The 27900-nt window shown below is 39.1% G+C and overlaps 1 protein-coding gene across 7 annotated transcripts; it reads right to left on the minus strand.

Moving 5' to 3' along the window:
• Nucleotides 1-1018: 1018 nt before the first annotated feature.
• On the minus strand, nucleotides 1019-27618 carry LOC5511262 (pleckstrin homology domain-containing family G member 5). 7 transcript variants are annotated; one of them, XM_032380520.2, is made up of 26 exons: nucleotides 24364-24604; nucleotides 17314-17343; nucleotides 16519-16592; nucleotides 13744-13864; nucleotides 13491-13593; nucleotides 12875-12965; nucleotides 12419-12522; nucleotides 12121-12257; nucleotides 11749-11948; nucleotides 11420-11599; nucleotides 11090-11218; nucleotides 10882-10923; nucleotides 10274-10369; nucleotides 10055-10105; nucleotides 9892-9984; nucleotides 9717-9773; nucleotides 9268-9378; nucleotides 8931-9083; nucleotides 8719-8859; nucleotides 8446-8556; nucleotides 8218-8301; nucleotides 8071-8116; nucleotides 7459-7571; nucleotides 5209-7016; nucleotides 3189-3226; nucleotides 1019-2179 (listed from the first exon to the last, which is right to left on the minus strand). In XM_032380520.2, exons 1-25 carry the CDS (start codon nucleotides 24452-24454, stop codon nucleotides 3223-3225), a joined length of 4170 nt encoding a protein of 1389 aa, XP_032236411.2. In that variant the 5' UTR covers nucleotides 24455-24604; the 3' UTR covers nucleotides 1019-2179; nucleotides 3189-3222. The 7 variants fall into 7 exon arrangements, with proteins under 7 accessions (XP_032236411.2, XP_032236410.2, XP_048581176.1 ...); XM_048725219.1 differs by lacking the exons at nucleotides 1019-2179; nucleotides 3189-3226 and adding exons at nucleotides 3775-4177; nucleotides 22265-22361 and having other exon boundaries at nucleotides 24364-24379; XM_032380519.2 differs by lacking the exon at nucleotides 3189-3226 and having other exon boundaries at nucleotides 24364-24603.
• Nucleotides 27619-27900: the final 282 nt, after the last annotated feature.

A 27900-nucleotide genomic window follows, 5' to 3' on the forward strand; every position in this document is an offset into this window, starting at 1 on the left:
CGTTTCCGAGGATCAGGCCATTTTTAGACGCGCGTGCACGAACGGGCCAATCAGTTACGTTTACGTTGGTCGTGCGCGAGATTGTCGTGAGGCTGATCCGAGCTACTTCCCCGTGGCGGGCGACAGTCCCCGATGAGCTTGCCGTAACCAGGTAACGTAGTCGGGCACACAGAAACGAGCTGAAAATCGAGGCTTCTTTTAGTTGCAGAATGCTAGAATTTCGGAGCAAATTCAGAATACAGAGTTTAAAATGGGACTACACTTAACCGCCATTTCTACAGGGGCGTAGCGAGGGGGGTGGCTTGGCCCCCCCCCTTTTAGAAGCCAAAAATACAGTAAATGCATGAGATATTATCTAAAATACAGAAGAAAATGCATTGAAAGTCCCTTTTAGGCCCCCTCCTGTTAAAAATCCTGGCTACGCCGCTGTTCTAAAATAGCGTCTATAAAAATTACCCAGAAGACCCTGGGAAGAGGGGTTGTGTCAACTCTAGCCAACTTCAGGTAAAACAAGAAACTCTTTTCTATCCGACTCGATTTATTGTTGTTTTTTTTGTTACCTTCTTTTCAGTTTTGAATTCCAATGTACCCACTGGACATAGGCACGAAGGACTCATAAATAGTGCGAGCCTCGGTTTCAGGCGAACTGTTCGTTAATGCGCCCTTGTGGCCAGAGCGCATAACAGAATTCGAAACTGGACTAAGTTCCTGGGGCAAAACAAAACAGCTTTTTTCTCTATATATGTAAAGGTTCGATTTGTCTTTTTTTTTTTTTTGAACATGGGTCAGTCTCTCGTGGTCTTTTGGGAAACTCAAATCATTGACTGTTTCCTTAATAAACTTAGTTACGTTACTATATTAGCCTTGTGTGTTTTTAAGGGGAATTGTGGTGCAGAAAGGGGTTTAGTCACTCTAGAGATATCGGGGATAGGGGTTGGGCATTCAAAAACATAAAAGGATTCCAGAATTGTCCCATTGCGTCCCGTGTGGGTGCAGTTCCAGACTTTTGTCAAACAAATGCATTATGTATTTTTTATTAAAAACGTGGAAAATGCCATATATCAATAAAACCACACTATGAATATATTCATTACAAATTGTGTGGCGTAAAATAATATTAAAAATTGTAGTCGGTTGCTAAAAACGATATTATAACTCAAGAATTTTACTTTATACAACTCATTGCTAAACCAAGAATGGCAAAGGAAAGGAGCTATAAAATTATAGGGGTCACACAACAAATAAACTTGGCAGGACCTCTTACGAAACACCGCTACTTAAATCGGTGAAATGTATCGAGTAACAATAAAAACAACGAGAACAAACAAAAACCACCCCATTAACATAAGCTCGGTTCACACTTGCGGGCAAAGTTGCAACGTTACCTTGTAAAATCCAAACGAAAACGAAATTACTTTGTTGGTATCCAAGACATGAAAAACGGCACCAAAGCAACTAAAATTCATGATAACAGTACTGTAACTGCATTACTGTTGAATTCATTTTACTGATAAGTTACAGAAATTAATTTAGGCAAGTGAGTGTTGTCTATTATGTAGAGGAGTGCATGGAACAAAATTTCACATAAAAAAATATATTTTTCACCATTATATGACTAATAAATAACTTTCTCAAATGAACTTTAAAATGAAATGGAGGCATTTTTGCCAATGAAATTGTGTATTGAATTCAGAGTAAATCTTGCTGATTTCAAATTCTGATGTTGCTATAAGCAATACTTGTTCATATAAACGATCAAGTACACTAAAATGGGCATGACGAAATGGTCAAATCAAACGCTTGTCAACACACTAATATTAATTTACACATCTCACTCTTAAATGAAAGTTGCCAAACGTTCTGACAACAAGTTTTTTCAAGTTACTTGACAAGTTGGAAAATCCTGCTTCAAATAGAGCTTTGCTCTTACAGGGAAACGAAAAAAAAAACATATAAGTACATAATGAACTGCATTTTGTCTTCAACTACATAAATATAACAATATCTGACAAGCAATGATGTTCAAGGTCACGTGTTACGCTAGGTACCAAAAATTACGTCACGTAACCATCCGGGGGATTCTTTTGCATCTATACGCGTACAAGCTCAATTCTTTCCTTGACTGGGCACACGAAGCATGACGTCATGCACGGCATGATTGCGGGCTCATACGTATTCCCTGTAAAAACGAAGTATTTATTGGATCAGACGACAAATGTCGCGAAAAATCATGACACATTATGCATGTTTAATTTAGGTGAAAAAAAAAAAAAAAAACGGACTGGGTTTTCAGTGACGTCACATAACTAAACACGGGGAACCGAAAGCACAGGATACCCGAAAAGGGCTGGGGAAGCAGAATAGGAAGGTTGAGCAAGGAAGTGTGGATAGTTTTATGTTTTATGAAAAATAGAGCATAATCACGAACGGGGAAAAAAGTTCAACCATGTTATTTAAAGCAGGAGACCAACAATAACAACCAGGTATTGCGGCCTCCTTTAATTGACACCTTAACTTAGTCACACTTTGTGGAGAAAATTGTGTTCACTTTAATTAATGAAATGTATTTAAAATATATACATCTGATGGGAAAGACTCGAGAAAACAGGGAACAAAATCTCTATTCCGTAGGTCGGGCCTGCGCACGCTCTGAGCTTTGTGTCTTTGGGAGAGACGCCAAGAATCTTTCCCATGAGATACAGCAGTTAGAGTTGACGGGTTAGTTTGTGGTTTGGGCTAGCCTAGCTAACTATTTTGCTGCGTAAAGCTGAAACACGGGATTGGCTTGTGGCGCCAAAGGCCGTATACTCAGGCTAGTTTGCAGCGTAAAGCTGTCCACACGGGGTTAGTTTGCGGCTTAAGGACGTCCACACGGTGTTAGTTTGCGGCGTAAGGCCGTCCACACGGTGTTAGTTTGCGGCGTAAGGCCGTTCACACGAGGTTAGTTTGCAGCTTAAGGCCGTTCACACGGCGTTAGTTTGCGGCGTAAGGCCGTCCACACGGGGTTATTTTGCGGCGTTAGGCCGTCCACACCGTGTTAGTTTGTCGCGTAAGGCCGTTCACACGGTTTTAGTTTGCGGCGTAAGGCCGTCCACACGGTGTTAGTTTGCGGTGTTAAGGCCGTTCACACGGGGTTAGTTTGCGGCATAAGGCCGTCCACACGGTGTTAGTTTCCACACACCAAATACCTGGTGGTAGCTGCATTCAACTGTGTGTCCTGCTTCAGCTAAAAGAAAGGTAATTCCGCACGGAGTAAGCGAATGTCTGGACCAGAACACCTCGCGAACAACCTCATTGACAAATTATCGATGCCAATATCAAAAGTGCATTCAGAAATACATTTTCCGAGTGTAAACAATTGTAAATAAGGTGCAGACGTAAACACCACGAACGTGCGAACATCGAACGGTGCAGGAAAAACGTTCAGTGCGCAGGTATTTGTCAATTAGGATAAATGAAAACCTTTGAAACAACCTATCAATGAGCGTGCGAATAAACGAACTTGATTGCTATAACATAATGATACAGAATATCCGTACTCTAGTATACCAATGAAGTATCTTTTGAATCTCTTGAGTACGCAATCACTAAGCGAAAGAAGATAAAATTTAGGGATTGTGGCCGCCGGGTAGGGGTTAACCGTATAACAGATGAACCACTACAAAGTCCTAACTCAGGGATTATACTTCAGTTAGTTAATTAAATAGGTCCAGTAGCCGTGCAAGGTGTTGTTTGGTGTTATGAGTGAGGAGAACGCGAACGGACACAAAGTGCGACACTTTAAGGTGAGTTTTATTTCAAACACATAAAAATGTATTATACAAATCTTATTTACAATGGCCCACCAATCAGAGCATTTCTCCTATAAAAGAAAATGCTAGAGAAATGACATCACTGAATGATGAACTATTGATTGTTATGCATGCATTCTTAACAAACGCACTTCCGATCTTTTAAAAAAGTATAAATTATTTCACCTTTTAATATATGTATAAAGCAATCATGTCAAGATATTTATTTATCATGTGGATTTATTTCTAACTTTACTTTTTAGAGATTTTTTTATGGCTATTCAAGTGACTGCCAACATTTTCCCAAGCTTTGCACTTTCGTTCGGTACTGGAATCGCTTGTGGTCAGTTCTCGCGCATGCGCTTTGCGGCCTAGGCGCGTCTTCGCTAAATAATGATAAAACAGACATGCGTTAAGTAGAAAAGCGAGGCATTATATTTTAAAGCGTTTTCTTCAGATTAATTTATCATCTTCCATTAGTAGATCCGTTCATTTGTGCATGGATCTGCTTTAAAGAACACAAAATAATGTCATTTAAAAAAACATAAGCGATAAAATCATCAAGACAATTCTTAGTTTCGTTCATTACAATTGTCAAGGCTGTTTATCGTATGCAATACTTTAAATCATAACACCCTAAGGTTTAAGATTATTAAAAAAATACTTCAAGTTATAGTATGTTAGTGTCAACAATTTACAATTTATTGCAATTAAAATCCCCGCATCTACGGGTAGTTATCATCATAAAGAGCAGAACTGGTTTAAAGGAGGATTTGGTAAGAATGTGAATTGAAGGACCGAGTGGTGCAGACAGATAAGAATACAAGTGCATCAAGACGTCACACAATACGAAAACAAGTGACGTAACATAAATTCATCGAACATTGGTTCGATGCGATTGCGCATCAGCAAAAAGAACTTGTGTTCTGAGCATGCCCGAAAACGTCGAAACAAAATAGGACAAAATAGTTCTCTATATATAATGAGTATGCAGTACACCAAAAACTGGTTTTCGACTCTGCCAAATTTTCGTCTTTAATAAGACTTCTTTAGGGCTTTTTCTGCCCGATTATCAGTTTTTGGTGGATTGTATTCATTCTTCTGGTTCACGAACACAACAATTTGGGCTTTTTGTATTTATTCGTAATGAGTATGCAGAGAGCAGTTTCAGATTGCCGTAGTCGAAAAGCTGTATTCACATGCGCAAATGTGCAATAAGCAAAAGATAAATCTGTAAACAATCGTTACCAGTGTGTGCCGACGTTAGTGAACATGTCTTTTGGAGTTCAGTATTACGCGCATGCTCAGAACAAGACTACCTTGCTAGCAAGTTTTTATTTTAGTGAACCAGTTAAACTATGACGTCATACTCCTTCAAACCGGAAATTACGCAATATTCCCCGACAATGATACTTACGATGACTCCAGCATTAATGATTCCTTGAGGTACAGTCTAGTTGCTTTCCTCTTGTCGATGTTCGGTCCCGAAGCAATCCCATCTTTCAGTTCGCTTCGGCTCTTACTGCGGCCAAGTCGAAATCTCGAAACTTTGCGCTCGGGCTTATTTCGATCGTCAGTCGGATCCGAGCTCAATCGTTCGGCTCGATGAGCGTTTTCCGATCTTTCACGAGTCAGATCACGTCCTATGCTAAGTAAATCTGATAATGACATGCTCTTTTTTCGCGACCTATCGAGCGAGCCGCTCGGTGGTGAGAGTCTCCTACTCGAGTCAGGGGATTCTCTTCTCGGTGACGGGAAATCGCTACTCGTCGGTGTCTCCGGAGAAGACAAATCGAGCGATGAGTAGTGTTGCCGATCGGCTTTCACTGGAAGCCGAGATACCTCCGAATGGCTTCGTCGAGGTGTCCGTTGTTGGAGCGACTCCCGAGGACTTTCTCTCGGAGAGTACTCGGCATCAGGTGACGAGGTTCGTGAGTCTTCGGTCACACGATGAGACTCAAAGCGTTCGAAGTCCGACTTTGAGCGCATCAAAGTGTCAGGCCGCGGCTTGCGTGAAATGACTGGCGATGAGCGCCTGGGCAGTGTAGTGCGCTTGCGCGGAGCCTCGGCGCTATTCGATCCACTGTTGATAGCCGACTGAAGCTTTTGCTGAGCGATCAAAGGCGATTTGATCTGCGGCGCTTGTTTAGTCGTGGTGGTTGGGGGAGCGTGCTTTAAAGAATATTCTAGAGACTCGGAGAGCGATTGCAAAGCCCGTAATCCCGGGCTGCCAGTAACGCGCGCAGTGCTCCTCCGTGGAAACGTTGCCGACTTAGACTCGTCTACTCCGACTTCATCTTCGCCTTCTACACGAAAACGCTTTTCGGGGGCCGAGACTGACCGTCCGACCGGCCTAGATGGCGACCCGAGCGAGCTGTCTGCTTCCGAGCTATTATCGATTGATGAGTTAGGGTAGCCTCTCATTGGATCCGAATATTCTCTCCGAGGAGAGTCCGACTCACTATACAAGTTGTTGTCACAGTCTTTTGCCTCAGCCGAGGCCTTAACGGATGGACACGAGCCGCTCTCGGAACCCGAAGCCAGCCCCTCGGTTGAATAAGCCGACGAACTTGTCAAAGAAGTTGACGGCGCGAGAGGCAATCCTTCCGTATAAAATGCCTCAGATGAAGTCCGTCGTTTTGGAGGACTTCGCGGTTCCGAACAAGATCGGGATAAAGCCGCCGCTGGATCAACCTTCGGGCGTTCCTTTGGCGGGTCGGACGACGATCGTGCAACTTTCGGAGCAGAATCGGCCCGTAATCGTCCAACGTCCGGATTCACAGGAGGAATTTTTCGAATCTCATCCGTGCCCGTATCGACTACAATCTCCGGGCCTAGTCCGTGTAAATCAGTCAATGACGAAACTCGTTTAGAGAGCTTGTTATTGATCCTTTCTCCGAAAGACATTTTCCTCGTTGGTGGTTGGTTCGCGCCGTCATTCCGGTCGTCTCGATCGAGCACAACTTTACTGTTTGAACTCAGAGAGGTTTCGGAGCGATACCGCGGTATAGGGGGAGGCTGAAAGCTCTCGTTTAGCCCCATCTCGTCATCCGAGTCCATCGACTCCATGGAGATGATGGAGTGCGAAGATCCTCGGCGCTGTTCCCGGATGTAGTTCCCAGGCGCCACAAGTTTGGACGGGCTGAGAAGCTCACTCGAGTCGCTCTCAAGGCGCGAGCCCATTGTAGCCGTGCCCTGGCCTAGCTTAGCGACCAACAGGAGTTTCTGCAAATTAAAACACACGCTCGCTTAGACGAGGCAATTCCTGCAACTTGCAACGCAAGTGAAACACCCCCTTCAACTTGCAATGGATTTTTTGTTGCGATGTGAGTTGCAAAATAAAAGGAGAATTGAAACAGCTTTGACACAACTTTTCGACCTTCCGCAACTTGCGAGAAAAATTGCTATGTATCATGTTTCTGCAACCTGCAATTTCTCCCATGTCATGGTTGCATTGTTACAGGATAAATGGACTCGTGTAACATGCACTTTGGTAGCATGTGGCTATGAGTGTTATCAGGAGTGGTATGTGGTTCTGAGTGGTATGTGAAGGAAGTCCGTGAAGGATTATGGTGACGCGACGAGGTAACACCAAAACAATTTGAGTGCGCATGCCCTTTTATATTAGGATTAAGCGATAGAAATCTATTACGACAAAATGGTCTACCTGTGCCTTCCTTATGGCGTCCATCCATTGAGTCTGGTCAGCGTTCGATCCCTGTAGCGCGAACGCGTGTACGACTGTGTTGTACTCGTTTACATACACGAGGAGAAACGTCCCTGCGAATAAGACACAAAATATATTACAGATCAAAAGAAGTGTGCAGTAAAATCTTTCAACGTCTCACTTTAATTCACTGGTTAATAAAAAGAATTCATTAGGCAATAGACCAATAATGCTAACTACAGTAAACATCCGCATATAACCTAGAATTTTCAAGATTAGGATGAATAGTTTTTTTTTATAAATCAGGTTATAAATCAGGCTGTTTAGGTTCTTAATTGGTGCTTTTTTTTTCACATACACCGAACAATAACAGTTACTAGTCAGAACGCTTGCTGGCTTTAACATTACCAATCAATTCTGAACACAACATATAAGCCTATGTTGTATTTGACTACTTTGCCATGCACCAGATATTTATAAAAAATATTTTTTTCTTTCTTGTTATCAACCGTTAATCAGAAATTCAAATAAGAACCAATTCTTCCACACCAGACTGATTAGGTTCGTTTAAAGCGGGTATATACTGACTGCCCAGAAAATGACTTCATATACCTGGGTCCTTTGAGGCGTGTACGTACAGCTTGTCTACCATCATGGGCTGTAAAAATGAACGACATGGTTATGTGGGTGCTGTGGGGCGTGATGACTGCTGTTTTGCGAACGAAAACTTAGCCCTGTCACATAGGTGCACATACGTACCGGTTTGATGACACGGTATTTGTCCGCCTTCTTGGGCTTCGTGATAAGCAGAAGGTCCGTGAACAGAAACACGTGAACATCCATCTGAAAATCAACAATTTTTTTAAGGTATATCAATTCCGACCGTCCGTTAAGATTCTAGAAAAGGCTTCGTTGAGGAGCCATCTGCCAGATTTTTTATTCAATAACTATGATTTCATTCGCGAGAGCTTCCACTTCTTGCATTACCTTGCCCTGTTTCTCGACAAGTCGAAGAGGTCCTTCATGAATAACACATCGCGGAATGTCCATGCCAGGAATGTGCTTCATCAGATCCAACGAGTTGTAGTTCACCAAGATCTACCGGGATTTTAAAAAAAGGAAACGCGCGTGAGGTCACGCAAAAAAAAGTCGATAGTCACGCAATATACCTACAAGTCTCATGTATTTAGCTAACTCAGTACTTTCTATAAGTCACTACTCTGGCTATAATTCAAACAAGCTAGACATAGTAAATTGTACCTTTTCCATCTCTTCGTTGACTGCTTCGATGACCGTGTAGTTGTCTTGGATGCGATTGGCTACCGAGCGGAGTTTGTTTCGCTCGCACATTTCGCGCATAGCTCCATCCACTTTGCTTAGCAACGACTCCACCGTTAAAATCTGCACAGAGCAGGCAATGATGTTAACTAAATAAGTAAGACTGTGTCAAGCCATCAGGTAATTTCCCATACCATTTTCCAAATCCCCTCTTTCATCTCTTCGTCTTGTGTTTTCTTGTGAATGGCTTTGAGCAGAAGTGGGTACTTGGTTAGTCTTTGCATCGGTTTCACCAAATAGTCTGTGAGCTTGAGTCGGTTCGTGCAAAGCCGATGTTCTTCGCACCACTTAAAGGCAAGAAAAAGCAACAACATACAATTATGAATATGAAATATAAAGTTATTGTCACTGGAAAACGAGACACGTGTAATGGAGAATGTGGTATAAGTAAACTAAGAAAAGAAAAAAAAGAAGCTAAGTAATCTTACTTGATCAACTCGAACAAAATTGAAAATCTAGAACTATACTTACAGTTATGTATGTTCGAAAGTCTTCATTTTCAATGATTTTCTCTTTGAAGTACTTGAGACATCTACTTTCTTCCATACAGTAGGTTATGTACGGCTCGAATCTTTTATCGAACTGCAAAAAAAGACAACGCATGCTCGATAGAATGTTCCGCCCACGCGCTGATCACGTGCTCGTGACAGCGTTCTCACATCGGTTATACATATCTGATAGAGATTTGCACCATCTTCTATTGCAAAGCAAATAAGCGGGAGCTAAATGGTTTGTGAGAAATTCTAACACACACATTCATTCTATGAAATAACAGACTGGCGATGGGTCTGCAATTGAGTCATAACAGAGAGGAAGCCATTAACCAACAAATGCAACTCGGGAAATGTGGCGGACATGAAAAAGGTAAACTCGAGTAGACATGCACAGGTTATTTCTTGTCATAATAAATCATTTCTTACCATTGGAAAGGCCTCATTCATATCCATAGGATTAAGAGGTTTACCAGTTTTCCTTGACTGAAAAAAAATCGGATACAATGAATTAGCACAAAGTTAAAAAAAAAAAACAAGTAAGTATAAGTTAAAACAAAATGTTGTTTCTTGGAGCGATGTAGAGTTGGCAAAAAGGCCTTACCTTTTCAGCCACCTCACAGAGGCAGTCCACCCAAAATGAGTAGTTTAATTCATAAATATCTTCGATGTTGCTAAATAACTTTTCTATTTCAACCTACAGAGTAATGCAACACTGTGGTTAGACTCAAGTAAAATCCTTGATTTAAGTTATAAAATGTACTCACATCAAGTAGAAATCCCTCGCTTTGCACATTTCGTAGGCATAGTATAAATAACTGCAGGAGAAAAACAGTTTAATAGTAAACATAATATATATGCCAATAAGAGAATCTCTATCTCGCTGATTGTGATACTTAATATATAACATAATATATAAGTACTTAAAAGTACTTATCATTAATTTTTCCATTGAAGAAAGTGTTAAGTAATTGACAAATACACACCTTTTTCACAATGCTGAGTTTGTGTATATAAGTGACCTCAGTAAACAACAATTCCCAGATGGCTTCTTGTTGGTCCTTTTGTTTTTTGGTCATAGTCTAAAAAACAAAACAAAAAACAGAAAAATATGCTAAATGTGCACACAATGTGCTGGAGTCGTGGTAGTCATTTTGCTTGCTGTTGGTGGTAGTTATGCGAAGACATCATAATTCCTGCTTCTTTTCATGTCATTGTTGCAGACGGTACATTGTATTTCATAGTTCCTGCAGTTCCTACAAATTTTTAAGACCTAGAATTTCAGAATCTAGTACCAGCGTGCCCTGGAAAAAGTATAACGCTTTATAAGTAACAACCCAAAAATAGTGATCAAAGGATAATCTTTGCTGGAAATTCTAAACGTCCATCTAGAATTTCTTTTTAAGACCATTATCAAAATTTTGCAAAACAATTAATAAAACTTTTAAAGACTTTATAAGGACCAGCAAGAACTATGTGCTTGTGTTTGTTGAATGTTAAAGTTATTGGTGTTGTTTTTGTTATTTGTGGTGATGTTGTTTTTTGTAGTTGTTGCCAGTAACTGGTGGTAATAAGGGGAAGGGAAATACCACACCTCCATAATTTCTGGATCAACAACAGCAGTCCATGACTCCTCCTGTAAAATTAACAGGGAACTTAGAAAAGTTATCATAACTGGAAATGTTTTTTCTAGGATATTGCCTTACACTCAGTTATTTTCTAGTTTAAGACTTATGCCAAATAATAACAAATAAGGCATTTGCCAGCTGAGGCATCATTTCAATCATGACCGGTCAACTTACCAGGGTGATGGCGCCTTCATCAGTCTCATCCTTGATGTTAGGATCTCTATTTTGCATTCCATAAACGGTATACACATCTAATAAATCTTTAAGTGTGTTGCCTCGCATTGGCATATCCCCCATTACACCCTGAAATTATCATAGATAAACAAATGGTAAACTTAGTTGGGCATATATGGATTACAGAGACAGAGGTCTCCCTTACACAAGATTTTAAATCCATTTATGCAAATCTATAGCAACAATGACTACCACCACAACATTCATGGGTTTACTTATAATATGGGCAACTTGGGCGACTTTTTATGGTTATAAGGTCTTTTTGCATACCTTTGGTTGTTTGGGCTGGTTGAAGAGTCCAGTTAGTTTACCGGTTGACTTTGGTCTGTGAAGTGTACCCATACTTCCACTGTATGACCCACTAGTTGTCATTGGGCTTGGCGTCGTCTGGTCTGTGGCACTGGGATCATCTCCAAGAAATGACTTGATGTTTTTCTTACCTCTTTGACTCTACACAAGAAACAATTATATATGTTAAAAACAATAGACGCAAAAATATTCTCAATAACTTTAGGGAGAAGCTTGGTTCCACATTAGATTACTGAACATAGTAACAAAAAAATATCTTTCTATACTCAACATATCTCCAACAAACTTACAATTTTGAGTTGTTCCCTGGCCGCTCTTTCCCTCTCCTCCTGTTCAAGCTTTTTGATATTGTTCCTAGCCTTAGTACTAAAGGATCCAGAGCGGATGAATGATGCACTTTTAGGGCGTTGGTAGTCTTCAGAAGGTGATGAATCCTCAAACTGAGCAACCATGTCTATTACCCTTTGATCAACATTGACTGTGTCGTTAGCTGGGGAATGCAAATGAGAAACATAGGGTTAATAGTGACAATGACAACACTTTCTAGAAAAGCAATAAAGATCATATAACTGAGGATCTACAAGATTTGGAGGAAGTGCTTATTATTCCTTGTACATTGTTGAGAATTGTAGTGCAGTATATCCAAATAATCAAATAATCACCTTTGACATGTAAAACGTTTCCTCCCAGGGGAAAGGTATCAAATGCCAGAGGAAGAGGTGTGTTGGAGGCATCCAGGAAAACTGAGTGAGTGCTGAAGCTGATACCACGTCCAACAAAAAATGGCTCCAAAGAATCCCTAGAGAAATAGGAAAATGTAAGTTTTACAGACATAAACAACAAATTCAATTATTTTTTTCATTTCGTGCAGTAGGTAGTATGACAAAAATATATTTTGTAAACCAAGCAAATGAATTGTTTCTTGAAGTTTCTTTATAACATATGAGGATGAACACATACTTGAGAGTCTTTCCTTTCAATGCAGGGACAACCTCTACTTCAAAGTCATTTTCGCCATCCCCAAAGCCAAAAAACTTTAGTGAGAAGAATTCTCTTCCTGGGTCCTGTTGAGGAAAGTATGTGGTTATTTGGGTTCTTTTGTTTTCTTTCCCAGCATGCATGCATGTTTCTGTAGACTAAAATGTGACTTGGAATGGATTAGTTTCCAGTTAATGGGCGGACTATTGTGCACTTGAGTGCGAATGAGAAGTTGTCTTGCTGTCTTGTAAATGTTTGCAGCTCATTTCTTATTTTAGAATCATGCTTGAAGCTAAACAATTGGCTAACAGAATACAGCAAGAATCATGTTGAGCATTATCAATGACCTATTCAACTAACATTTTACTCCAAAATCAGTCAAAATAGCACCCATATCATTTGCAGCTAGACAGTGTACATAACCATACATGTACTCACGTCAGTGTTGTGTCTTCTTGGCTTTCTTTTTGTGCCAGCACTGAGCTTAAACATTCGTTTCCCTGAGGAGTATCCTCTGGTTTTCTTTTCGCTACAAAATCATACATTCCACAGTAGAGTTAAAACAAAGATGCTGCATAAATATTATTAACATAACAAAATGGTCTGTAGAGAATTCTAGACTGATCTCAACATTAACCCACACAGTATCCTATAGCAAATACTGCTTATTTTAGAAGTAATAACATAAATAACTAATTAAATGCCATAGCTATGCTATCCTTCAGTGCGTAAACACTTCAAATCTTGCTCGAAGGTTTGAAAAACATGTTTTATCAGGCTGTGCAAACGCTGAAGTACTATGGCCTTTGGTAAGACATGTGTGACCTCAATTTCCATACAAATGTCCAAATTCTGAATAGGCTTACAAATTGTCTAGATATCAAGGTCGCTCTTATTAGGGCAAGTTCGTGTAGTAATGCAAACAACATGCATTAAAACAGTACTGCAGCTTAGTAGCTTTGACTTCAGGGGACAAACTAGTCCCTTTACAAGTTATTGTAGCCTTGGGGGAGTGCATTCGTTATGCTTCAGGGTTATCATATATTTTTCTTACACTTTAAGGCTTTCAGTGCTTTCGGTGTCAACATCTTCTTCAGCACCAGAGTCAGAGCCATTTGATCGACTTGAGGGAGTTCGGCTTAGACTGTTAACCAGCTCTGAAATACCAGATAAAAATACACAATCAATAAGGTATGCTTTTTTTTTGGGGGGAGGGGTCACCCTGAGCCATGCACCTCTTCAGGGGTGGGGATGTGGTAGTATCCCCTGCAACATCCCCTAGCTACATACCTTCAATAGTTGGTTACCTGGAATGTCAAATCTGGCATGGATTGACTTGGCGCCTAAATGCTGAACCTCATCACATTTCAAGCAGAGATGAAGGGGGGAGCCATTGTTGTTTTCTTGGCATACTTCATGATGGCAGATCTGAATTTTTTTATAGAAATAAGTTATTGGATTAAATCAATCTCGCAGCTGGCAAAAAACCCTAATATCTCAACTTACCCTATTTAGTATAGGTGGAAGCAGATAAATTTAGGATTTTCCTTTATTAATATTGAATGTTATTTCAAAAACTACTAAGTAGAGTGAAAGAGTAATAGATCTACTCATATGATATATTGCAATGCAAAAAAAAAAACAATTCTTAAAATTCTATATAAGTTTCTGTTTTGAAAATGTTTTGAAGCTATAGTACTGATTGATGGCTTATAGCAAATATATTCTACCATCCATCTCTCATGCCAGATTTTTTATAGCTTTATCAAGAGCATTATCCATTATACAAGCAGCTTAGTAATCAATGCAAATTTGTATGAGTGCACTAAGTTGTAACAGATAGATAACAAGCTAGCATGCACATTGACTTGAATTTCCTTGACACTGAATTGTTTAAACAAATCAGAGAGCACAGATACATGTCTAAAGTTTGTAGATTATTGAATTAAATCTACATATGTACACACCATAGAGAATAAGATTCTAGAGCCATGTTTGTATTGGCAATCACTTCAAACAAAGCCAACAAAATTATTTCTATGTTAAAGCAACAATCCAATGAAAACACTGTCCAGGGGATTTAAAAAATAATTGTAAATGTTTAAAGAAATTTTGCGAAATTGTAAGACTTTTTGTAGAGAAATGCAAGTAGAATTATATATGCAAAATAGCAACTTTACCTCATCGATATTCCAATTAAATTCTTCATAAATGATATCTTCTATAGAAGTTATTGGTGGAATCTTTCCTTTTTTCCACATCTAAGTGTCTTAATTAAGAATAAATGCACTTCCTTACGAACAAACATCAGAGGCTGGCATAGCCCAAGTGACTAATACTAAACAGTGACTTGCAAAAACTGATATCTCCCTAAAGATTCTCTGTTATCGAATATTCAGTGACAGTTCCTTAACTGCCCATCTGACCCAAACACTTATGATTCCAGATAGGGTCATTAAGGGCAAGACTATACACACGTAGAAGGAAGTGAAGAGTATGTTGGTTTTAAATTCCATGATAAAGCTGACTCTAAATAATCAAGGATATAATTCCACCAATTCACCTCAAAGCTACCATATTGAAATACAGTAAACTCTCAGTTAAAAAAAGCAACATATTGATCAACAAATTGATTTCAAAGCACTTATAGACTTAGACATATTTTTAGAAAACATGACTACACCTTAAAGCAGCAAATTTCAATTACTCTCATCAAAAACAAGGCCAGTATCCAGGGAGAGATAAAATTAAAAACTTTGCAGTAACAAGTCTTTCATCACGGGACAGGAAATAGAGGTCTGCAATGGGATATCCATCACTAAAAGTCAAGTTCAAAAAAATACAGACAATATACAAAATGCGATTTATCATAAGGGCAGTATCTGCCAAAAATATGCCAAGTGGAGGAGGGATGACTGGTTATGTTTTAATGTTTTTATTGCAACAACAACTTATATATATATTTTTCTTTAAATAATGTATAATGCTAAAGGCCTTTTTATGATTAACATGTGTAATAAAACACTAAAGTATGTCTAAAGTATGTACATTTAACCTCAATATAGCAATCTCCTATAATGCAGACACCTTTTTATATCACCTATTTTAAGGTTGCATACAAGAATCAATGTATCATGTGGCTGAATCTTGGTTTCTGACAGCCATTGAAACGTTAAGAGGTACATAAATGAGAATGTTGAAGCTTTCTAAACCTGTGTTTGACTTTATTCAAGCTTATTTTATTATTTATTTGATACCCATGAAGCACTGCGGGTTACGACACATAGATTCTCTGAGTGCAACCTTACTTGAAATAGGCGTATGTAACAGAAACTTTCCAAATAAAACCTCCATCAATTCAGTACCCCCGTAAATCAAAAACAATTTTATTTTAAAGGGTTTTATTAGTGGAGAGTATATGGTACAGTACATAATTTAGGAGAGATAGTAAGGCTGTTACAAGATTTCTTCAGGGGTGTGGAGGGGGAGAGGGCTTCCCTGTGCTGGTTGTAAACATTTAAAAAAAAACTGTACCCTCTGAAGAAGGTCAGGAAGAAATTAAATTACCACAATTAAAGCCTCTCCACTGATCATTTTAATATCAAGGTCAAAATTAATAAGAGAAATAGCATTTCCACAATCTACAAGTTGAGTTTAGGCTCAACATACAACTCACAATGCGAGTGAAAGATAATCTACAAATTTTTTAATAACTTATTCAATGCCAAATAGGGTACACATTAGCACTATACAAATATCTGGTTCCTATAGAGATTGGACAACGAGATTTCTAAAATATCATCCTAATCCTCAATAGAATTTTAAGTATCCTAACAATCTAACACTAAAATAACATGTCTTCGGGTATTTTAGTAATTATAGTTTAAACATTGTACAAAAATTCAAAAACGGTGTGTAGAATGTAACAATATCAAATGATCAGGATAGGGGAATCCTAAATATATCAGCCTTATTTCCGCTTGGTACTGTAATTTAAATTTGAGGTATTGAATAATAGGGATACAACCCTTCTGTCATCATTGGTTTAAAGGTGATAGGATTACAAGAAAATTATCCCTTACCTTGACAGCTAAACTTCTCTTTATTTGCACACTGGACGAGCACAGTTTTCCTTGGCATAATCTACCACCTTCTTCTGTAGAAAAAAAAGGTATTCACGAGTATTAGAGATTCATAAAGTAGTTGAAAAGCCGAGGTTATATTACATCTACTGCAGAAGACAAAATCAAACAAGCCAAAATTCCAAACTATAATAGCAAGAAGGTGCAAATAAATAATATTGAAGTTTAATTTGGATAATAATGCTGAATAAAATTAATAATAATTCTGTCATTCGTTGCAAGGGAAACGTAAAACTAGGAGAGCCGCCGGTTGTTTGATAAAGGCAAAGAAACTGTTGGACACTTGTAGATAAACAGTTTAATGGCAACCACTTTCAAGCGTCCTGACGACAGTACAATTAACAAATCTATCTGCCATGGCGTAGCAAGTCTTCGATTTCCATGTAACATAATTTAATACGCTTCTTTCACCACTCGAAGTAGTGAAAACTCCTTTTAAACGATGCCTAACGCGTAGTTTACGTGATCGTGGTATTTGCCTAAACTCTTCGCCGAACGATCGAGCACAATGGTGTTGTCTAGTAGGGAGAAAGACGGGGGAAACTAGACGTATAGTTGTCGCGAGAAGTTAGAAAGACCAAGACATCATAGATAATGTGATCGGTTGTAAGAAGGTTTTTGTGGTGGAGTTTGTACAGAAATTGTTAATAGACCTCGATGAAGTTTACTATATTGTGTAAAAGGCCTTAGATAAACAAATTGAACTCGAAGTTGAAAAGATAAGTTTGAACAAACCTCGTTCGTCTTGATCAAAATCTTCCCGACCTGAAACGATAAGGAAAGGCGACTAAGGATTCAATTGTTTTATTAGTTGGTAACTACTGGGAAGATGAACGACGCGTCTTCGTCTTACAGGTCAAAACACCACAATACTCTGGAATGGTATGGAATTGCAAAGGATCGACAAAAAAGACGGCGAATACGAAATAATAAAGAAGTGAATGGCATGAGATGATGCTAAGCTGCGGTTCGAATTTGGTTGAACTTCAAGAGTTGTCTGATAAATGAGAGAATTGAATGATAATTCGGTGAGGGACTTATCGACCAAAAAACCATGGTGGCGATTAGAAAATGATCTAGCACGACACCAAACTCACCGTATTCCGGCATCGTTTACTGTCAAAGCCCTTCAGGCGAGCATAAATAGCGTCTCATCCCGAACGAGATAACAATAAAACAAGCAGTCGATACGAGATTCTCTACGCATAGGTCTTCAGTTTGACAACACTCAGAACCAATTGCGGGCGAAGTGTTGCTTAGATCATCATCTATGCTTTCAAGACCATAGTCTGGGCGGGCTTAACCCCTACATAAGCTCTGCCTTGACCAAACGGCGCTCTTAACTGATAGCTACTCTCCGTGTCTCTTGCGTTTCCTCTAGATCTTACACAAGCCGAAGGCAGAGTTTCGAGCTGAAGTATTTTGAAGAGAACAACGCTTCGAACGGTGAGCGAAACCGGGTACGTGACGTCACGCGCAAAGTGCAACAATCAGGGTTGCACAGCTAGGCCAATCAGAAAACAGGAAACTCACAAGAACCATGAAACAGCAGTGCTTTTCGCGGGGAACGAATGTGCAAATATTCTATATGCACTACTTCGAAACTACCCAAGACAATAAAAATCTGCATTAAAGCACTGTTTTAAAACAATGAATATTATCACAGCCAATTGAATACAAAACGATGCTTTTGCTTGTACAAATAACAAATCTCGTGCACAGTAATCCTATTTTGGAATTTGGTCTCACAAGTGCGATTTACTGTTTATTGTGTAAAGAAAAAATATCCGCGTCCGTCCGCGGTACAATGTTTACAGAACTTTATCAACAAATTACCGAAGTCAGGCGGTTGGATCGAACGCCACCTCATACTTAAGTATTCGCATTACAAAACAAAGCATAGCGTATTAGGAAGTTTTCAAACTTTGCAAAGGTCCGCGTAGGAATTTTGATTCTTGGTTGATTTGTCTGTGATGGGCTGCAGTGGGCTGTCATTACCGCTTCTCTGATGAGTGGTTGTCAAAGTGATTTGGTCTATTGATTTTATTAAGCCCACGCAAACTCACCAAAGAAAACCACAAAAGGCTAAACAGACATATTTACTACCCAAAGCTGCCAAGCGAGATTCACAAAACTATTTCTTAGATAGTTTGGAAGCAATTTAGTGCGAAAAACATTGATCGTAGTTAATGAATCGAAGTTTATCAATCGTATATGATTGTCACACAACACCTTCACATGTCACGCTGCTCTTCTCTTGCAAATATCGCGCGTGAAATAAGTGTGAATTCGCGTGTATATTATTCTCAGCTAAAGCGTTGTTTGTTTTAACTAAGGTGAAAGGGGCGATCTGGGTCTTTCCGTCAGTAAAGGACGCTAAGATGGACACTGCTACCTGAAACGAGTTATTGTTTTGTTACGTAATAACATTGACTTTTTTCCAGTAAATGGCGACTGGATTCTATAGAGGCGGTAGAGAGGCAGTGGATTCTACATGCATCGTATAATAAAATTTTAATAACTTCTAAAAATTATCATAGTTATTTTAAAGTTAGATAATATTTAAAGTTTGGTGAGAATACTAAGAAGAAAATTAATGTTTATCTAGCCTACGTGTAGCCGCTGACTCGTAGCTCGAGAGGATATTTCGCGAGTCAGCGGCTACACGTAGGCTAATGTTTATCTAGAATATTTTTGTCATAGCTGGTAACTACATTATGCGGTTTTTGCCGCTTAAACGCGCTTGCTGACATTGTAACAAGTTTATGACGCTATTGTTGTGGCCTATGAGTGCTTGATTGGTTAATAAAAAAAAACAAGAAAATCACGCTGATAATTCCGACATTCCCTCTCTTCCTCGCAACTACTCCCCTCCCTTCCCATCGTCCCGGTTGTGGTTAATAGTATAAGCATTGTATCTACCACAGTCCACAGATAACAAGAACCAGGGTTAACTTTGAAGGAAAACCTAAAAAAGCACGCAATCTTGTTACACTTCCTTATGAGCTTTTCTAGGAAATCTAACCCGCGCCATTTGGTCACCATTACAGTATACCAGATTCGCTTTCGACCTTCTTTTTTTTTGCTGTTATTTAATAAAATGCGTATATGTACCAGAAATAAGGGGAAAAAAGTAGAGTAAGTAAACCAAAAATTATATCGAATTTCAGTATTTTGTCTATAATGATCTTGTCGTACTGTGATTTTGCAGCGTTCGTGATGTTTCTTTTTGTGTGTACGTGATGTGTCGAGTATAACCCCCCACAAACAAATGGTATATCGATTTTCCATTTCATTCATAACTTCACTTGTAGTTTTTCTTCCGTAGGAAAGCAGTATTTTGATACTAGGTCATACGCCACGCGCGTTAGTCTTATCCGTCCGTTACTCTAAGACTTCCTGTGGCCTGTAAAGGTAACAGATTATCTCGGCATGCTGGAAAATACAAGAAATGACATCTGCATTCAAAATAGGCTCTGCTTCCGTCAAAACAAAATTCCTTGCTCATGCAATGTTATCGCTTCTTTACGACTCAAGCCGAAACATCCATGACACGCGTGTATGGAAATACCGCGGATTAACGCGCACCTTTCTAAGTCCGTGCGCGCACCGTCGCACTTCGTATACAAACCACAAAACCTCCGCGGTGATCATCATCATTATAACCAGAGGATGGTATTCTTGACAAGAATGTTGCGTTAACCAAGTTTGTTTAAAACCAGGAAATTATAATATGATCTCCAAGGGGTCGAAAAAGGTGCTCATTATTAGTATCACAACAGGCGCTTACACATGGGGGTGCGCACCCCCTTGGCGAAAAATGGGTCATTTCTTATTTAGGAATCTTCAAATACTATGCTTTCTCCATATGCTACCTATGACTGCGCACCCCCCCTAAGCCAATCCTGGGTACGCGCCCGCACTAGGATGGCTACGGTTATCAAAATGGGCACAACAAGTTTATTGCCGGTGCATTATTGGCGCTATTTGAACATCAATTTTCAGAGGTGTTGCGAAGAAATTTACTAACATTTCCTTTGTCTAGAAGTCAGTCAATCGGTTTTGTGCCAGCTCATGTTGGTAAGACTTCGCGCTTCGTTAATTAGTTGGGCTTTACCGCAGCCGCAATGCTAAGTTCAGACGACAAATCTAACAACAACTAGATTCAACATTTCGTTAGCTTTACTAATTTTACCAGTGCGCGTGCATTTAATTTTGGGGTTGTCATACTCTACACAGCACACTAGGTATACAGAGGGGGCAGTTGGCGCCATATGGTGCCATAAGCTTTGTATCCTGGACGTTTTAGGTCGAGGTGCTGTTAGTGCAAATTTAAAGGATTTTTTATATTGCTGATGTGATAGGCTCCTGATTTTAGCTGGTTTTAGTTTTTAGCGCATTCTCTTGAGCGACCTCTATACTCATACCAATACACTCTTTTCGTTTTATAAGAACCTTTTTATAAGAACCTCTAGACTGAGATTTCACCACATTCTAAGAAAATGCCAAGGAGCATGTCGAGGCTCAGATAGCAGCAAAATATTTATATATTTGTAAGTGTGATGCGTTCTTAAAAGAATCAAATTTTGTTCATAGTAGCAACCTTAGTATTATTGCTAAAGATAACTTGTGTTATTCTCTTCCACACTTTACTGAATATAATTTTTTTTATACGCAATGAAATTTAAGAACATTCCAGCCTTTTAAGGCTGAAATTTAAAAAATTTTCAAAAATAAGCCAGACCCAGTTTCAACTGAAATTAAGATGTTCTTATAAAAAGAGGGTGTAGTCGTAATGAATGGTGTCAAACATGATATATGACGACCCCCTTTTATATAACTCTGAGCGGCTGTTAGAAATGTTCCTAGACTTAATCTCTATAATAGGGTATTTTATCGACCATTATCGTCTGGCTCTAACCAAAACGAAACTAAAAAGAAACTAATGAACTCATAGAATAAAGAATTCCACTTTCCGTGCGCTAAAAGGTGCGTTCATGAGCCGAACTGGCAAGTTTCCAAACCCTAGTATCATTTTTTAGCCCTTTCACGCAGATGGAGCTAATTTGAAAAGTTTGAGGTCGCGGTTCTGAGAGGCTATAATAATTATAGCCTCTCATAAGAAAGGAAATAGATAGATGAATAAATGATTGGAATTATCAATTGTCAAATTGATGTTTGGTAAATACGGTTAATTGAGATAGCTTAAGCAGTTTTTAATGTATGAGTTAATGTTGATATAAAAATAACGAAAATGATGTGTCTAATGCATTTTCGCTTGAGTTAATCCATGACAGCTTACATAAATACAAGAAAATATGTAAAATATCGTGAAACTTGCATTTCTATGACACCGAGTTAAAGTATCAAAAAATCAACCGACTAATCAAAAGTCAAATAAAGTTTTGCGGCCAATTACTATATGTAGATTAGTTCATATTCGAGTTGAATCATAAACACACATCCCCCTTGACCTAAAATATTTTCCCACGAAGTTGAATCCTCCACTTTATAAACCAAGCAATGACCATCCCTTCGCATCTAAACAAAATCTGTAGCCAGTATTTTAAATATGATATTTTTAACAGTTTTGCCTACTATAATGATAAATTCCCAGCCATGCTCTTGCTGAGTAGAGTTGCAGTCTTTTCAGAAGAACATGTTATTCTAAGTGTGTAGCACATACCTGAGTGAAATAATTTCTTTTTTATCCCCATTTGTCTGTGCCTCATTAGTGAATTCATCCATACGTGGCTGTATCGGCCTATTTATGTGCTGCAAGGCTGATTATTTGAGATAAAAGTGTGGAAATAGTTGTATTATTCGCATGGCGTCACGGGTCCTCCCTTACATGCTAAATGCACTGCTCTTTTCCGCTCTACTGTTTTCGATTCCGCTCCGCTTGCCTTTAGGGTCATTAAGATATATAGGCTTCTCGCGGTTTCCTTATCACAACCAAAACAAAAAAATAACTCCGTCCACAAATTATTTCGCTTTTTCTTACAATTACAGTGTTATCTGGATGAGGAATGTCCTTAGGGTGTAGCAAGATGGAGTCTTGTATTTTTCCGGTTGGTATAATTATATCTAAAGGACTGCTTGATGTTATTCAAAATGAAAATAAAAACAACGAACGTTCGGTATGAGGGCGAATGCTTTCACAAACTAGCACATTTTGCACTGTATTTTTGAAAAAATATATAAAATACAAATGACTAATATTATTACTATCATTTTATACTTTTCAATTAACTAGCACAATAACAAATTCATTTTTTTATCTTTCTGGCATTGTTTAGCTATTTCTAACTTTTTTTTATCTATATTTTATAGGTTTTTTTTCATATAGTTTGTTTCATATCATGCATTTTTCCTTGACTTTCTCCGCTTCATATTTCCCGCGCAAATCGTGCGTTACAAACCCTGGCACGCGCGCGCTGTTGTGCACGTGACCTGCAGGCGGCGGGACCGATGTGTCCTCGAGGCTTCCTACGCCCTTCTCTACTACTACTCTCGTATTCTGTACTGCTACAAGTACAGCGGGCATCCAATAGGAGGATATTACCACAAGTGAAGTACCTCTAGAAAAGACAATCCACATTGCGAATAAAAGAAACTTAAGGCAAGGACAAGAAAGAAGGAATGAGACAGCCGCAAGAATCAATATATACAACAGAAAGAGTAAGGTCATCTACCAGACTAGGCTGATTTCTTTCTTTTTCCTCGATTTTCTTTATTAATTTAACCGTAACTGTTTGCGTGTTCTTGTTTTCGATAATTTTACTCTAAGAGATTTTGGCTTGCTTCTTTGTTGTTTTTTTTGGAGGGGGATAGGATAGGGTGAGGGAGCTTTTTCTTATCATCCCGTCAGATATCAAATGTTTGGTCCCTTATTAAAACTGCGTGTTGTTCCCATTTATCTTAATAGCTATGTGAAACGTGTGAAACGATATCTTCAAATATCGTTCTTGGTCACAATAATGTAACGCTCTACTGGTTTTTAACATGGATTGCGCCTCAGAGCGACCACTACAGAGGTATGCCACAAGTTATGCTTAGACATCTAGGAAAATGGTAGAAAATGACGTCACTAGCGATGCTAATAAGTACAGTAACCTCAATATACCGATATGGGAAGGGACTGAAAAAATAATTGTTTTGTCGAAATATCGCTTTGTAGAAACCCTCCATTGACGCCGAAAAAATCTTTAAATAGAGAAAGTAAAATTCAAATTCGTCACCAATAAATGTTCAGTATTATAGTAATTTTGCCGGGTCCTGACATGTGGAAATATCGTTATGTCGGATTCCACTGTAAGAACTGTAGTATACTATGACGTCACTCATACGAGAAAAATCAACAAAAAAAATAAAAAAAACAAGTAGTCAAATGGTACACGGTGACGTCAATAGAACTAAAAATACTCTACAACAACTAACCACAAACAGGATTAAATCATAGTTCGACTATAGTTATATTTCATCCAGTAGAATAATCTTTAAAGAACTAATTATTAAATGAGAAATTAGAACTAAATGAGTTAATTGTGATGCTCTGGCCAATTGAAAATGATAGTTTATGCAAAGGCATATCCCTATTTATACTAACATGTAAGAAATTGGGACAGTTGCGTTGAGTTTGTGGTTGATATAGTACTTTAGAACCCTCGACCCCAACCGAGCGAGATCCACGATGCAATATCCAAAATAACCTACTATTGCTTAAAGTTGATCGCAAAATATGAGAATATATGCGGACAGTATTGAAGAAATCGGAATTCCTACCTGATAAGCTAGAATCGTCTCCATCCTCCACAAAATCCACGATAATTTGAATTTCTTCCTTCACGGCGTCCCTTAATCCTCCTGTTACCATGATGTAGTTAACATTAGCGGCCTAGAATCGCCGCAAAATCAACACAGGAAAAAAACTCCTATCAAAAACTAATCAGTTTGTACTTTCAAATTGATGCTTTGCCCCGATACGCCCGTGCCTTCAAGAGGTTTACTCGCCCAAGACAGGACGTTTGTCTTGTAACCATATACCGAGACGTTCAGCCGGAAGTACGTGCCCGACAAATTTCCCCCTGTCCCGTGGGAGAAGGGGGTGTGCTGTTTTGTTTGCCTTTTCCGCTGGACTAGGAGAGGGCTGTGGTTTCACGGGAAATTCCGGGCTGAGCCCTAATAAGATAATCGTACTTGCTGGTAGATTGCTGGTATATCGTATTTCGAGTTGTGTTTATTCCTTGAGTTACGCTTCTTTGATCGAGTTATTGATCTATGTTACTATAATATAATAATAATAATAATAACTTTATTTACAGAGGGTGGCACTTAATAGTGTAATACACTAGTAAACTTGTGGCCCTCAAAACTCATACATACATACAAATAATACAATATAAAATATATATATATATATATATATATATATATATATATATATATATATAAAATCTCTATTTACAATACAAATTATAAAAATACTATTCCCACCCAGACCAAAAGGAGAAAAAAAAAAAGATTAAATAAATAAAATAAAATATGAGTTAATTCGAAATATTAAAATCGGAATGCTTACAAGACTGCCTTGAGATACAGTGATAGTACCCGATCGTGTTTACAACACAGTGGCCTTGAAATTCATAAAATTCCATAATGGCATTAGTTTCTGGGATGATGAGGTAGACCAAGAGGAAAAAAATAGTCTCAATTTTTTAAGACCAGTCCTGAAAAAATATAACATGGGCCACGTTATGCAAGCTACCGAATGACAAATCGTTCCCCGGAACTTGTGCGGTTAACTAAGAATTGGTATCGTAAGCATTTGGTTTCGGACTACAAATTAATTTAATTCTGTTCATCACTACCCACCCATTATTTAGCCTCAATTTGCGTGGGCTAAACGGACATGTGAGTGGCTTTCGGAGATGGGGTCGTGTGGTTTTCGGGTCAAGTGTTCCCGCTGGTTGGTCTGTTCTGATTGGGTCACGCATGTAAGTAGTCACGCAGGGCCCTGGGGCGGGAAAGGGATGATTCGTGTGTCATGTTTTTGTCAATCCACAATAGGTCTCGGTGGGGGGAGGGGGACGTTTCCAGGCGTGATAAGTCATTAACAATAAATTGCTCATATCCGCTCCATTTAGAAAAAGTACTTTCTGAAATTGGTATATTTACTTTTCTAATTTGGGGATAAACATCAAAATATTGCAATCTCTATTTTCGACTAATTTTCTGGCCACCCTTAGATTAAAGCCACGCCTTGTTTGTAGTGTGTACATTGCCTACCACGTCTTTTTCATGGTGAAGTGACAAACAAACAAACAAACAATTAAATAAATATATTTTTCTCGCGCAGTGCACACAATAATCCTATTGCCAGGCCCGGCGTAAATGGACCGACCCTTAACTGTTATACCTATCCCCTCGTGCCTGGCGGCACCCATCCTCGTTCCCAGGGTCTTCCCCTCATTTACCCCTTTGGGCCCCCTTGCCCCTGGGGGTAGGGGAGGTTGGTACCCTGGGAACGAGTATAGGTGGCACATAGGACCTCTCAAAATCCCTAAAATGTCCGCGGAACCGATATCGAACCGCAATATCCGGAAGACAAGCTACTTGCTGCCTGCATGCGCACAAAGTAGGCCCTAGGTAGGCCCTACAGACAACACAACTCTTAGGTATAACATTCATTACGAAAAAACATACGACAATAAGGAGGGGAAGTATTAGTAGGGAGGTAACAACCAAGTTCCTAGCCCTGTCTTATACGGTTACGCCCACCTCGCTATGACGTTGCGAGAAAATTATGGCGTTCTATTCGGGAGCCTTGAGTATCTTGGGAGTCTCTATCTAAGATTGCATTAAGTAGGAAGGGCATCCTTCATGCTCGATATGCGATATATATGTTTTTTTGGCTGCGCCAATCTCGGCAGTGCTGCCCGCAACTGGGTCTCTTAGCAGTATTTTCAGGTAGCTTTTGTGTTTCGGTCACTTGGACATTGCTAATCGTCAGCTAAAGATTGTAAAATTGCCTTATCAGGTGAATATAACAAAACGATACACTTTGCCACCGCACACGGAGAGTGAAATTAACTTTGAATATTTAGTTTGCAGTGCGAAAACAAGATAACAGAGCGTTTTGATAAAAACGCATGAAAATGCAAAATCGCTGGTGGTTTCTCATACTACAGAATCTTAGAAGAAGTGAATGAACTCTAGACTCAGGAAAGTAGAAAATGCCATTTTTATCTTTGTTTCCGAGTCTCGGTTTCTAACGTTCAGAGACGCCTGCGGAGGAGGCTATTCAAGAGGATACTTAGAGGTATGGTAAAAGCGTAACCATAGAAACGTCTTTTCACCATGTCTAATTGGCGGTAATCCCTTAGAGTAAAATTTGAACAATCAATCAATCAGATACGTCTTTTAATGAAACACAATGATCAAGAGTAATAAGCGGGATAAAACGAAATAACAACCAAGGATTCTGGGAGAAGACTCGAGCCACTTCTACTTTCCCCCTACTTATTGCAATTATGCTACTTTTGATTCACAATTACAAACGAACGTGAAGGTCTTTATGCCATTACTCTAGATTTAAATAACGGGTTTATTGAAGGAAGACAACAAAAGAGCTTATAATAAAACAGTTTTGTATCCTGAATAATAATTCACCGGATACTAAGATAAACACTGCGTATATTGTTTTTTCACGTTGTTCAAAGCTACACTGAAACGAAATGTGTAAAGGATTTAAGATTATTTTCTTTCCGCGGTTCTCACGCACACTTTACCTTTCCTCACTTACCACAACATGCGATGACATAGACATCAATGATGCACATCGAAATGGAACCAGCCACAACTCACGAATTTCACCCGATTCGTGGACTAATTAACGGTGATCATTGGCTCGTTTGGCGGCCATGTCTTCGCGAGAGAGAATCTCATTACAAACCGGCCTTGGCCTAACCCTAGTGCAGCTGCCAGCTCAAGATTCACACGTTGTTACATCAGCTGTTTGTCGGTGTACTTTACAGACTTACTCAGTTGAGAGACGGGCGATCCTCGTAAAACGCTTTCAGCGAGGTGTTTACCACGTGACACAAGATAACAAAAAGGTGAACAATACGAAAATCCAGGGGGGATGGGTAGGGCTGGTTTGGTACTTCCCATTTAATAGTGCGTAGATTTCGCACCTTTAAAGCGAGTAAAGCGATTTTGATATATTTGATATGATATCGATTGGATGATGAGTCGGATGAGGGGAAGACGACTAAGATATTATTTGTGTTTCTTTCGACGTTTGGCTTTTGTGTTTGGTAC

The sequence above is a fragment of the Nematostella vectensis genome, chromosome 3 (assembly GCF_932526225.1).
Source record: "Nematostella vectensis chromosome 3, jaNemVect1.1, whole genome shotgun sequence".
Lineage (NCBI taxonomy): Eukaryota > Metazoa > Cnidaria > Anthozoa > Actiniaria > Edwardsiidae > Nematostella > Nematostella vectensis.